Raw genomic sequence first — 13,875 nt, 5'->3', positions numbered from 1 at the left:
AATTTCACTTTTATTAATAATAAAAGAAATTTTTTGAACTTGTCCTTACAGTGCAGAAATGAAAAACAATGTTTCTAGACATTTCCTAAGTAATATATCATAACTCCTAAGCAATAACTCAAAAATCTGATCATCGAACCATGCAACATAAATCCATCTCCCACGATCATATTCAACTTACTCCTCTCAAGCTTCTTTCTTTCTCCTAGATTATGCAAAACATCACAATGTGATCATCACATGATGTATTAAGAATAAATGAATAAGAACTTATTTACAATAATGGAGTTAGATAATGGATGTAGCTGAAGTGGAGTCACACGATTTGACTTTACCATCTCTAAGATCTTTCAGGTAATCAGGGCAGCTTCACAACCATTGCCCCTCCAATTGGCAATAGAAAGATATATAACTTTTTGGATTAGCGCATGGAACTATCTCATAACTAGCCTTTCTCTTTAACGTATGGTCAAACGGTTTGACCTTGGCCGATCCTTTTCCATTAGGAAGAGAAACCTTTTATGGACTACCATTGTTGTCATCGTCAATGTCCATGGAAATATGGGAGGCAGATCCTTCAAACACTTTTTCTTGACTTGTGCTCTTAAGCATTTCTTCTTCAGCAACAATCAACATATGTGTCATATCAATTAGGGTCACGTCGTGGTCGCTCATATAATAGTCCTTAATGAACTGACTATATGACTCATGAAGCGAAAGTAGAACCAAGTCAATGGCTAGCTCCCTTAGGAAAACAACACCCAACATACCCAATCTTTCAATGCATGATTTCATTTTCAAAACATACGCACACACAGATTTTCCATCTTGATGTTTACATACCAACAAGGCTTGAGTAACTTCATATTTTCCAGCTTGAAGAAAACATGACTTAAGGAGAGTCACTCGAGGTGGAGGAGGAAGAGTTGAAGAAGCATGACTTCCAGTTCCACCATTGCTTGAAGAAGGGAACATATTTTCACCTTGATTAGAATGTGGAAGATCATCTTCAGAACGAAGAGGAAAACCACTTCCCAAAGAACGAGGAAGACTATTTTTGTCTTGACTTGACATCTATAATAGGAAAAGAAGAGAATGAAAATAATAAAAAAGTCTATAGTACCCTTATAGACAATTTAATTAGTGAGAATGCGTGATAATGAAAATAGTTATATGAGGTTGAACGTATTCACAATATCAAAAAATATATTCTCTTATTTATTCTCACATAGTATCACTATCTACACATCCGCACAATAAATGTCTATCCACATATGAACCAAAAACTCAAAAAGAAAACTTTCAAAATGTTGGTCGAGCCCTCAGTGTGTAACTAAATCTAGCTCTATTAATCACAGGAAACATACACAATGTGAAATTTACTCTTAAAAATCAATAAAGAAACTATTAAAGCGTTATGCTCATCGGGTGTTGCGCCATACAATGGTGATACTATTAAAGCTTTGGAGGACAAACACCCTTTCAGGCCACCTCCATCCCTATCGAGCCCCATAATTTCCAAACCTCCCATTATAGCAAACTATGATTGTGTATTTGGCTGCATTAAATCTTTCTCTAAATGAACTTCATGCGGAAGAGATGGTTTGAGGGTTCAACACATTCTGGATGCCTTTTGTGGAGAAGGGCCTGCTATAGCCACATATCTTATATGTGCTATCACTGAAGTGGTTAATTTATGGTTAGCGAGAAGATGCCCGCCCATTTTGGCAGAGTTTGTTGCATCTGCTCCTCTCATGACTCTGATTAAACCAGGCAATGGGATCCATCTAATTTTAGTAGGCACTATATGGAGACGCCTAATCTCCAAGGTTTCCATGAAAGGTGTGGGTAAAGAAATGACCAAGTACCTTAATGATTTTCAGTTTGGGGTTGGTGTGTCTGGGGGTGCTGAGGTTGTGTTACACAATGCCAATAGGGTGTTGAGTGAACACTACACTGATGGATCTCTTGCAATGCTTACAATGGATTTCTCAAACGCCTTTAACCTGGTTGATAGATCAGCCTTGCTCCACGAGGTTAGGAGGATGTTCCCTTCTATTTCTCTGTGGGTGAATTTCTTATAAGGGCAAGCAGCGAGACTTTATATAGGAGACCAACATATATGGTCTGCCACTGGGGTGCAACAAGGCGACCCTTTTGGGCCCTCTTCTTTTTTCCCTCGTTTTGCATCCGCTTGTGCACAAGACTAAAGACAATTGTAAGCTCCTTTTCCATGCTTGGTATCTAGATGATGGGACTGTCATTGGGGATTCAGAGGAGGTGGCTAGAGTGTTGAACATTATTCGAGTGAATGGTCCAGGTTTGGGTCTTGAGATGAACATTAAGAAAACGGAAATTTTTTGGCCCTCTTGTGATGGTAGGAAGCTTTGTGCCGATTTATTCCCATCGGATATAGGGAGACCGTCTTTGGGGGTGAAGCTCCTTGGGGGGGGGGGGGGAGGGGAGGGGGGCTGTTAGCAGAGATGCAAGGTTTATTAGCAGACTGGCCATGAAGAGAGCGGTCAATGCTATTGATTTGATGGGTCTTCTTCCACAACTATGTGACCCGCATAGTGAGCTCCTTTTGCTTCGATCATGTATGGGCATTGCAAAACTTCTTTGGTTTAAGGACATGCCAATCGGTGCACATAGAAGAGGCGACTTTGTTCTTTGACAAAGGATTGCACGGGTCTGTCGAGGATATGGTGGTATGTGGAGGCCCCTTTTTTGGAGACATCCAGTGGCGTCTGGTTTCCTTACCTATTCGTTTCGGTGGTTTGGGTTTGTACTCAACATACATGGTTTCCTCCTACATATTTGTAGCCTCGAGGGCCTAATCTTGGACATTACAAGACCACATCTTACGTGACAATGACATATGTGATATGGACTCTGATTACCTATGTGCTTTGACTTGTCTTCGCGATACGATTCCGGGATTCGACTGTAGCGGTTTCACTAATAAGGACACCGCCCCCTAAATCCCAAAAACCATTGGCGTGTGCCCTTTTTAGCAAAATCGTCAAAGATATGGAAGTCGACTTCGGCATGACTGTTAGACAGAAAGCAGTTTTTGAGTGTCTTCGAGCACCTCATGCACAAGATTTTCTGCTAACTATCCCTATTGATGGCCTCGACCAACATATGTCTCCTGTGGAGTACCGAATCATCCTTCATTACCGCCTCATGATTCCTCTATTCCCAATTGACGAGATATGCTCAGTTTGCCGCAAGGCATGTTTGGACACTTTTGGGGAACATGCGGTTCATTGTAGAGAGCCCCCTGATTTCAAGTACCGATATGATGTGGTTAGGGATGTTCTCTTTGATGCCTGTCGGTGTGCTGGTATTTCTGTAAAGAAAGAAGCGCCGATGAACTTTTTGACGGACCTGCAGAATGGAAGATCCATACTCAGACCGACTGACATTTTGGTCTTTGGATGGGTAGGAGGGAAGCACGATTGTGTGGATCTTAGTGGGGTCTCTCCTCTTGTCGGTTTGAGGAGCGGGGGTTTTACAGCAGGACATGCCGATTTGAAAGCCGCTGCGTGCAAAGTGGCAAAGCACGAGAATGCGTGTATAAAAAATCAACATGTTTTTGTACCCTTTGCATTTGATATATTTGGTTTTCTCGCACAAGAGGCGGTGAAGCTCATCAACAGAGTTCAACAGGTCATGCATTCTAATATTATATCTCTTAGATTCGTAGATGTTGTTTTCAAAAAAAATGATTTTGCCATCCAGAGAGGACTAACGATGCACCTTGTTGCTCGGTTGCTTGCCGTTGATACGTATTATCGTCTTTTATGTTATATATTAAATAGAGAAAGAATTCGAACTAAAAAAAAATAAACTTAGAAACATGTATAAAGAAATCTTAATGACCAAAACTATTATTTTAGCTCTTGATTTAACGAATGATATTCGCTATAAAATGAACATGATCTTTATCAATTTAAGGATGATATTGAATCAGAATTGGAGAGAGAAAAAGGCTATCCATGGCCAATCACAACTGGGGTTAAAGAATCCAACAAACGGGTCACCCAGGCCATCATCACCTTCGTAATCATAATCTTCATCAAAAACCCAAATTCCTCTTCATTTATTGAACACCCATCTCATATCCCCTCTGCATACCCCACCGACATCACCATAATCGCTAATCATATGTCACACGAATCTACACTGCCTCAGTCCATGTTTTGATCCAACGAAGTCCTCAAGATCTCCACTATCGTCTTCAAGATCCGTAAGATTCTTCTCACTTCGATCCGCTTTTCTGGTCAATCTATTTCCATATACGTCATACCTAATTGGGTTCAACTTTGTTTTATTCTTAAACGAGTGAATACTTCAATCGGTTCGAAAATGTTTTTATCTGCTTTACACTCCATTCAGTGTGTGGTTGACTGGTCTGTTTACTTGGTTCCAGATCCTTAAGGTAATCATGGATGATGGAGTATTTTCCGAGGTTTACGGGATCGTTTATTTGTGTAGTAGCGCTAGAATGCTTTCAATCACAGAACTTGATCAGCTTCTTCGCTGCTCTGAACACAAAGATCTCGCCTTTCTACACCTTTGTCTCTCTATCCACCTACAAATTCTCTTCTAAATTGCTAAACATAACACAATGAGATATCTAGTACATCATAACAGTAATGAAAACATGCTTACAACGTGTTTGATTAAACGTCTAGTCCTGCAAAGTCGCTTCTTTTTCAGTCGATTTGATATGTATCAATGGCGTTTTGATTTCTCGAATCAATGTTTCAGGTCATTCATGGCAACCAAAGGGAATCCAGGAGACAATAGAACACGAAGATCCTTTTCGATATTCATAGTCGTGGGTCTCTGTTGCTTCTTCTATCTACTTGGAGCATGGCAAAAGAGCGGATTTGGTAAAGGAGACAGCATAGCACAAGAAGTAACAAAAACAGCAGATTGCAGTGTTCTTTCAAATCTAAACATTGAAACACACCATGGAGATGGAATCAAAAACCTCCATGATCTACAACAAACCAAGGTTTTCCAACCATGTGCTGATAGATTCATTGACTACACACCTTGCCATGATCAAATGCGTGCCATGACTTTCCCTAGAGACTTCATGAACTACAGAGAAAGACATTGTCCCCCTGAAAATGAGAAGCTTCATTGTCTGATTCCAGCTCCTAAAGGGTATGTGACTCCATTCCCATGGCCTAAAAGCAGGGATTTTGTCCCTTTTGCTAATGCACCTTACAAGAGCTTGACAGTTGAAAAGGCGATTCAGAATTGGATTCAATATGAAGGCGATGTGTTTAGATTCCCAGGTGGAGGGACTCAGTTTCCTCATGGAGCAGATGCTTATATTGATCAATTGGCATCTGTGATTCCAATTGGAAATGGAATGGTTAGAACTGCATTGGACACTGGTTGTGGTGTAAGTATCTTTAATAATCCTTATTGTTTTCTAGGGACAATTACATGAAATAGATATGTACTTTACTCTTTTTACCAAGGGTTAATCTTGTAAAAGAGTAAAAGACCTTATATTTTGTGTTTTTTCATGATAAAGACCTTGTATTTTTTCAATTTTTCTGATCTGGCCCTTTTAGTCATTTTTTTTTTCTGAAATAAAGGGTTTTATGCAGAGAAGTCCCATTATTTTGGGAAATTTTTTGATAAAGTCCTAATTTTTTTTTCAACAACAAAGTCCCGATAATTTAATATTTTGCCCAAATTAACGAAAAAAATCCTTATTTTTATTTTAACAGGATATGACAGATTATTGTGTAAAATTAAATAATTGAGACTATTCTGCTAAAAAAAAAGGACTTTATCAAAATTTTTCCCAAAATAATAAAACCCCAAAATAAATTGTAAAGCGTCAGGGTTTCTTGGGAAAAACTAAAAAAGTTGAGGATTTATTTGGAAACATTTAGAAGGTTGTTGGTTTTTTTCGAAAAAAATACAAAGTTGAGGGCTTTTTCGGAAAAAATGAAAAAATACAAGGTCTTTTTCAAGCAAAAAATAAAGTTGAGGTTTAATCCGGAAAAAAACACAAAATGTAAGGTCTTTTATGAGATTAACCCTTTTATCAACCATAATTGCAATGTACCGACATGTTTTTATCTATGCATACTAGCATTTTTATTTGAGTAATAAATTACACGAATAGTCCCTATGGTTTGGGGTAATTTGCACGTTTGGTCCCTAACTTATTTTTTTAACTCGAAGGTCCTTATTGTTTGTTTTTTTTTTCACGCTTGGTCCCTGTCTTAACTAAAAAGACTATTTTGCCCTTGATTTTTTGATTTATTTAAATAAACACATCTCCAGCCACACTTCCACCTCACATTACTTTACCTTGCCTACCCTATCTTATTTAAATAAATTAAAAAATCAAGGGCAAAATAGTTTTTTTAGGTAAGACAGGGACCTAGCACGCAACAAAAACAAACTGTAGGGACCTTCCGAGTTAAAAAAATAAGTTAGGGACCAAATGTGCAAATTACCCTAAACCATAAGGACCATTCGTGTAATTTACTCTTTTTAGTTTTTACCCCCATAAATAGAAACTCCTTTTACCACGACTATAAGTCAATAAATTATGCTTCTATTATGGCTAAAACTTAAAAGATAAAGTATTTTCTGCAATTTGCTCTTTAATTCTCTATGGTTGTAATTTGTAAATAAAACTTGTATTTTTTGTAAAATATTTTGGAATATAGGTTGCGAGTTGGGGTGCATACTTATTCAAAAGAAATGTTATAGCCATGTCTTTTGCTCCAAGAGATTCACATGAAGCACAAGTCCAATTTGCCCTTGAAAGAGGTGTCCCTGCAATTATTGGTGTTCTTGGAACTATAAAGCTTCCATACCCTTCAAGGTCTTTTGACATGGCTCATTGTTCTAGGTGCTTGATTCCATGGGGTGGAAATGGTAATTTCATAAAGTCTAAATCTTTATTATTATATGTTTTCCTGTTTTGTGATTTAGCCACTTATACTTTATTATTTTCAATCACTCCATAAAAGTATCAAGTTTCACACATTGTTCCAAATCAACAATTTTCACTTGTTATATTATGTTTCATAGGTAATTTTGTTATATCAAGTTGCACCACTAGTTTACCAAGTGAACCATTTTGAGTTATATCAAATCAAAATGGTTAAATTGGGAAAATGTCTGAAAGTTTTATGGTTTGATCGAGTGTTAATCTCATAAAAGACCTTATATTTTGTGTATTTTCTGGATTAAACCTCAACTTTATTTTTTTCCCTGAAAAAGACCTTGTATTTTTTCATTTTTTCTGAAAAAACCCTCAACTTTTTTAGTTTTTCCTGAAAAGACCCTCACATTTTACAAGTTTTTTTGGAAAAAATAACTAAAAGGGCCAGATTGGAAAAAGGGTTAATCGCATAAAAGACCTTATATTTTATTTTTTTTGCCCGAAAAAGACATTGTAAAGAGTTTTTTTGTAAAGAGTTTTTTTTGCCAGATTGTAAAATGTGAGGGTTTTTTCGAGAAAAACTAAAAAATTTGAGGGTTTTTGGAAGCAGTTAGAAGGTTGAGGGTTTTTTTTCGAAAAAAAAAAACAAAGTTGAGGGTTTTTTCAAAAAAATACAAGCTCTTTTTCAGGAAAAAAATAAAGCCGAGGTTTAATCCAGTCAAAACACAAAATATAAAGTCTTTTATGAGAATAACCCTTTTTTCCCCGAAAAAACCCTCACCTTTTACAAGTTTTTCGAAAAAAAAAAAAGACTAAAAGGGCCAGATCGAGAAAAATGAAAAAAATACAAGGTCTTTTTCAGGAAAAAAATAAATCTCAGGTTTAATCCAAAACAAAACACAAAATATAAGGTCTTTTATGAGATTAACAAAAAATAAACTACAAGTGGTTAAACCACATAATCACCCAATATATAATGATTTTTATATAATTTCCCTTAAAAAATGGTATCAAATCAAACTTTTAATAAAGTAAAATGATATTGGTGTTAGATGGAAAGTACATGATGGAAGTTGACCGGGTATTGAGACCGGGTGGGTATTGGGTTCTTTCTGGGCCTCCAATTAATTGGAAAGTTAATTTCAAGTCATGGCAAAGACCAAAAGAAGAATTGGAAAAGGAACAAAGGAATATTGAGGAAATGGCTAAACTTCTTTGTTGGGAGAAGAAATATGAGAAAGGTGAAACTGCAATTTGGAGGAAAAGAGTCAATCAAGGATATTGTCAAGAACGAGACTCTCGTGTTAATTTGTGTCAATCCACAAATCCTGATGATGTTTGGTACTACATAACTTCTTACTAAATTTAAATGGGAAATCTACAGAAAAAGTCCCAATCTTTTGGGAAAAGCTTCAATAAAGTCCTAAAAGTTTTCTTTTTGAACAGAAAAGTCCCGATTATTTAACATTTTGCCCAAGTTAACGAAAAAGTCATTTTTTTTTTTTATATTTGAACAGCAAATGACAGATTATATGATTTTCTCAAAGTAATAGGACTTTTCTGTTCAAAAAAAATTTAGGACTTTTTTGGAACTTTTCCCAAAAGTTTTGGGACTTTTCTGTAGATTTCCCAATTTAAAATTTTAAAGCTTTAAGTTTTAACAACCAAACACACACACATGGAGATGATGGTTGTTTGAGTTGAAGTAGTTTAGGGATTGTTAGAAGAAGGAAAAAAAGGGTTAATCTGATAAAAGACCTTATATTTTGTGTGTGTGTGTGTGTGTGTTTTTTTTTTTTTTTTTTTTTCCCGGATTAAAACTTGTTTTTCATGAAAAAGACATTATATTTTTTCATTTTTTTACGAAAAACAGTCAACTTTTTTTTTTTTTTTCCAAAAAAAAACAAAATTTTCCAAATAAATCCTCAACTTTTGTAGTTTTTCATGAAAAAACCTTTGCATTTTACAACGTTTTTTAGAGAAAAGTGACTAAAAGGGACGGATAGGAAAAAATGAAAAACTGCAAGGTCTTTTTCAATAAAATAAATAATGTTGAGGTTTAATCCGGAAAGAACACAAAATATCAGGTCTTTTATTAGATTAACCCTAGAAATAAAACGAAAAGAAAAAGCTTGTGGTGGGCCATCAGAAGGATAAGTTAGCTTACTTAGACTAACTTTTCATGAGCTTTTTAAAATTTTTCCATATTTACCCTTAATTATCTATAAAAAAAACATGCTTTTAATTCATTTTGGCTGTGTTTGGCGCGCCACAGCTAGCTGATAAATTTATCTTATTTTTTGAGCTTTTTTAAGTTGTCATGGCTTTTCAAGACCTTTTTTACAATTTTCCAAATATAACCCTTAATTAATTATAAAAAAACAAAATTTTTAAATGCCCTTTTATGCCATTTTATATCTTTCACCTACTTTTTACCAAACGTCATTTTTTTTACCAACTAGCTTTTCAGCTATCAACTAACAAAATTTTTTATCAGCCAGCTTTTCAACTAACAACTATCAGCTAGCTTCTCAACTACCAGCTAGTCTGCCAAACATAGCCTATGGGTAGTCGGAATAACAACCTTTCGGGAAATCTACAGAAAAGTCCCAAACTTTTGGGAAAAGTTTCAATAAACTCCCAAAAGTTTTTTTTGAATAGAAAACTCCCAATTACTTAACATTTTGCCCAAATTAACAAAAAAACCCTTTTTATATTTGAACATCAAATGACAGATTATATAATTTTCTCAAAATAACAAGCCCCTTTTCCGTTCAATTTTTTTTTTTACGACTTTATTGAAACTTTTCCCAAAAGTTTGAGACTTTCCTGTAGATTTCCCTAACCTTTTTACATTATCAGCTCATTAGTTGTTAGAAGAATAACCTTTTTTTTACACACAGTGTAATGAACAAACATTTTTATTTAGGTACAAGGAAATGGAAGCTTGTGTGACTCCTTACATGGAAACAAACAACACAGATGAAGTTTCTGGTGGCGAATTAAAACCGTTTCCAGAACGACTTAATGACATCCCTCCAAGAATCAGTAGTGGCTCCATTGATGGAGTCTCCATTCAGTCATTCCAAGAAGACAATAAATTGTGGCAAAAACATCTTAATGCTTACAAGAGAGTGAATAAGATTATTGACTCGGGGCGATATCGTAATATCATGGATATGAATGCAGGGTTTGGAAGCTTTGCTGCTGCTCTTGAGTCTCCAAAGTCTTGGGTGATGAATGTGATGCCGACTGTTGCTAAAAGGGATACTCTTGGTGTGGTTTTTGAACGTGGATTGATTGGAATCTATCATGATTGGTAATTTATGTCACCTGAAGTCGTGTCTTGTTTTTTAGACTGAAAAATGACCGTTTTACCCTTTGTTTTTTTTTTTTTAAATAATAAGGTCAAATTATTGAAAAAACCTTTATATTTTGGTAAAAAGTCATTTTATTTTGACCAAAATATATCATGACTGGTAATTTATGTACCTAAAGTGCAGTCTCTTCTTTAGACTGCAAAATGACCGTTTTACCCTTTTGGTTTTTTTAAATATAATAAGGTCAAATTATGGAATAAACCATTATATTTTGACCTAATATATATGACTGGTAATTTCTAAAGTCCACTCTTTTTTAGACTGCAAAATGACCTTTTTACCCTTTGGTTTTTTTAAATAATAAGGTCAAATTATAGAAAAAACCATTATATTTTGGTAAAAAGTCATTGTATTTTGAACAAAATATATATCATGACTGGTAATTTCTATACCTATAGTCCAATCTCTTTTTTAGACTGCAAAATGACCGTTTTACCCTTTGGTTTTTTTAAATAATAAGGTCAAATTATAGAAAAAACCATTATATTTTGGTAAAAGATCATTATGTTTTGACCAAAATATATCATGTCTGGTAATTTCTGTACCTAAAGTGCAGTCTCTTTTTTAGACTGCAAAATGACCGTTTTACCCTTGGTTTTTTTTTTTTTTTTTAAATAATAAGGTCAAATTATCGAAAAAATCGTTATATTTTGGTAAAATATCATTATGTTTTGACCAAAATATATCATGACTGGTAATTTCTATACCTAAAGTCCAGTTTCTTTTTTTGGCTACAAAAATGACCGTTTTACCCTTTGTTTTTAGATAAATAAAGTCAACTTTCATGGAGTGATTGGAAATAATAAAGTATTAGTGTTTAACTGCCGAACCACCTAAATATATAATTTTTTTTATTGTAATGTTCCCTACTAATAACTGAAACAAAAATAAAAATTCACATGCTGTCTACATCAAAATATTTTGAGAAAGTAAATTTTTGCAAAATGAATCTGAAAAAGTTAAGAGACTTGATCATAAAAAAGTAAAATTTTGTATTGTTAAGGTAGTTTTTACAACATTTTATAACTCATTCATTCTTGCAAAAACTATAGTATAAAATAAAATAAATAAACTAAACATAAATAAATAAACTCCTATTTCTCTATTTTTTTTAGGTGTGAAGCCTTCTCAACATACCCAAGAACATACGACCTTATCCATGCAAATGGTCTTTTCACCTTGTACAAAGACAAGTAAGTTTATATGCACTTAATTTAATTTAATTTATTTTTGTTAATTCTACATAACTAAACAAACATGTTGTAATATAATAACACTCATTATATATACTTTACAGGTGTAGTTATGAAGACATTCTTTTGGAAATGGATAGAATTTTAAGGCCAGAAGGAACTGTTATAATACGTGACAATGAAAGAGAAGTGATGAAGGTGAAAAGAATTGTTTCAGGAATGAGATGGGATACAAAAATGGTGGATCATGAAGATGGGCCTCTTGTCCCTGAAAAAATATTGTTTGTAGTCAAACAATATTGGGTTGCTGGTCAAAATTTGACTTCTTGGAGATGATGATGATGATGAAGAAGAAAGATTGATTAAGTTGGGTTGTTTTGATCTTTTGATTAGATGTAACAAGATGTTGAATTTTAGTTTGAGATTTAGAGGTGAGCATAGTGTAAAATTAAGAGTGGCCTTGTGTATTTTAATTTTTTTTTTGTTCAATTTGTAGTTTTGATTTAACATTTTATTAATGTTGGCCATGAAAGTTTTAACGGTTTTGTTTGGTTTGATTTTTTATTTAAATCATGAATTGCAAATGGAACCGGCGAAAATTGATCTAACTTGATATTTTTGGATTATTTTAATTAATGGATAAGCCCAATTGGTGTGTTTATTTGAAGAGTAAATTCGAGAAATGACCAAAAAGTGGGGTCGTTTGAAGAAAATAACCAAGAAAAAACACATTTCGGAAAATGACTAAAGGATCCGCAAAACACCTTTTATGGATCTATTAAGTCCTCTGCGGATTTGCTACACCTCTGCGGAATTGAGTTTTTTTTTTTTTTTTTCTTTTTTAATTTGTTTTCGTTTTTTTTTTTGCCTTAATTTTAGTTTATTAATATAACTTTTTGTTAAATACACTAATATAAATTTTTTTGAATGAGGTCTAACTCGGGGATCCATTAAAGGTTAAAAATAATGAACTTATGTTTAATCCGCAGAGCACCATCTGCGGATCCATTAATGGCTCTGTAGATCCTCTACAGCTCTGCGGAATCTTTGATTTCTGATTTTTTTTTATTTTTTTTTCGTTTTCTTTGCGTTCATTTTCGTTTATTAATATTATTTTTTTAAATACACTAATATTTTATGTAATTATGTAAAAAATTTGACAAAAAAAGTTAAAAATAATGAACTTATGTTTAATATCTAACACAGAATTGTTTGGGAATCCACAGAACTGTTATCAGCGGATTAGTGTACATACGTATTCTCTTCTTGGAATCACCTCTACGGATTAGTGTACACCTCTGCATAAGGGAATACGCAGAACTGTTAGAGAATAAAAAAATGACTGACAAACAGCTCTGCGGATCACCAAACAATTTTGCGGAATAAGTAATATAAAATCACTTTACCATGTGTATCCTTTCATCGATTTTGTACCATTTCTTTTTCATTTCATTTTTTTTTGAAAAATTAACCCTCATATTTTCTGTCATAATGGCTTCCATACCATGGAACGCCGAGGATAACCTCCGTCTAACTCGTGCATATATTAATATCCACGAGACCACCAGGGTAAATGATCCAAGTTATTGGACCCGTTTAACTGCCTTCAACGCTGACCCTCAAAAAATATGGAATATTTGTACAGTTTTAATTAGATTATTTATATGCACCGATTTGTATTACATTATTATGTATTTGATTGTATTAGGTTATTTACGAAATAGTTGAGTTAACTTTTACTTTATTCCATAGAACATAAAATACAAAACAACACAAATACATTGAAAACATACATCATTAGCAAACGTATTACATAAAACAATTCATTATTTTTAACATTTTTTGTAAATTTTTTTACATAATAATCACATAACGTATTAGTGTATTTAAAAAATATATATATTTTTAACTTTTTTTTGTCAATTTTTACATAATAATCACATAACGTATTATTGTATTTAAAAAAAGTTATATTAATAAACTAAAATTAACGCAAAAAAAAAAAAAACGAAAAAAAAAAACTTTTTTTCTCAATTTTTTTACATAATAATCACATAACGTATTAATATATTTTTTAAAAAATAATATTAATAAACTAAAATTAACACAAAAAAAATGAAAAAAAAATTAAAAAAAACTCAATTCCGCATAGGTGTAGCAAATTCGTAGAGGACTTAATAGATCCGCAGAGGGTGCTCTACGGATCCTTTGGTCATTTTCTGAAATGTGTTTTTCCTTGGTTATTTTCTTCAAACCACCCCTCATTTTGGTCATTTCTCGAATTTTCTCTTATTTGAATGTGTTGGGTTGTTGAAATATCTTAAGCCCATTGTTATAAAATCCTAAAATCTTTAAACATATTACT

General features: G+C 33.6%; 1 protein-coding gene across 1 annotated transcript; it reads left to right on the top strand.

Moving 5' to 3' along the window:
* The first annotated feature begins 3,964 nt into the window (after positions 1-3,964).
* LOC145103115 (putative methyltransferase PMT2) lies at positions 3,965-12,049 on the top strand. Its single transcript, XM_079040656.1, has 7 exons — positions 3,965-4,252; positions 4,777-5,425; positions 6,717-6,927; positions 7,990-8,278; positions 9,867-10,256; positions 11,433-11,510; positions 11,615-12,049. The coding sequence occupies exons 2-7, from the start codon at positions 4,784-4,786 to the stop codon at positions 11,844-11,846; spliced, it is 1,842 nt and encodes a 613-aa protein (XP_078896782.1). The 5' UTR covers positions 3,965-4,252; positions 4,777-4,783; the 3' UTR covers positions 11,847-12,049.
* Positions 12,050-13,875: the final 1,826 nt, after the last annotated feature.

Source organism: Lactuca serriola, chromosome 4 (genome assembly GCF_051521515.1).
Source record: "Lactuca serriola cultivar US96UC23 chromosome 4, Lser_US96UC23_V15, whole genome shotgun sequence".
Taxonomy (NCBI): Eukaryota; Viridiplantae; Streptophyta; class Magnoliopsida; order Asterales; family Asteraceae; genus Lactuca; species Lactuca serriola.
This window is presented reverse-complemented; position numbering and strand designations above follow the sequence as displayed.

Bases quoted from the DNA above. Each gene is read 5' to 3' on its own strand.
- LOC145103115 (XM_079040656.1), top strand. From the start codon at position 4,784: ATGGCAACCAAAGGGAATCCAGGAGACAATAGAACACGAAGATCCTTT. The intron at 8,279-9,866 runs GTACTACATAAC...ATTTTTATTTAG, and splicing joins ACAAATCCTGATGATGTTTG to GTACAAGGAAATGGAAGCTT. The intron at 11,511-11,614 runs GTAAGTTTATAT...TATACTTTACAG, and splicing joins TTCACCTTGTACAAAGACAA to GTGTAGTTATGAAGACATTC.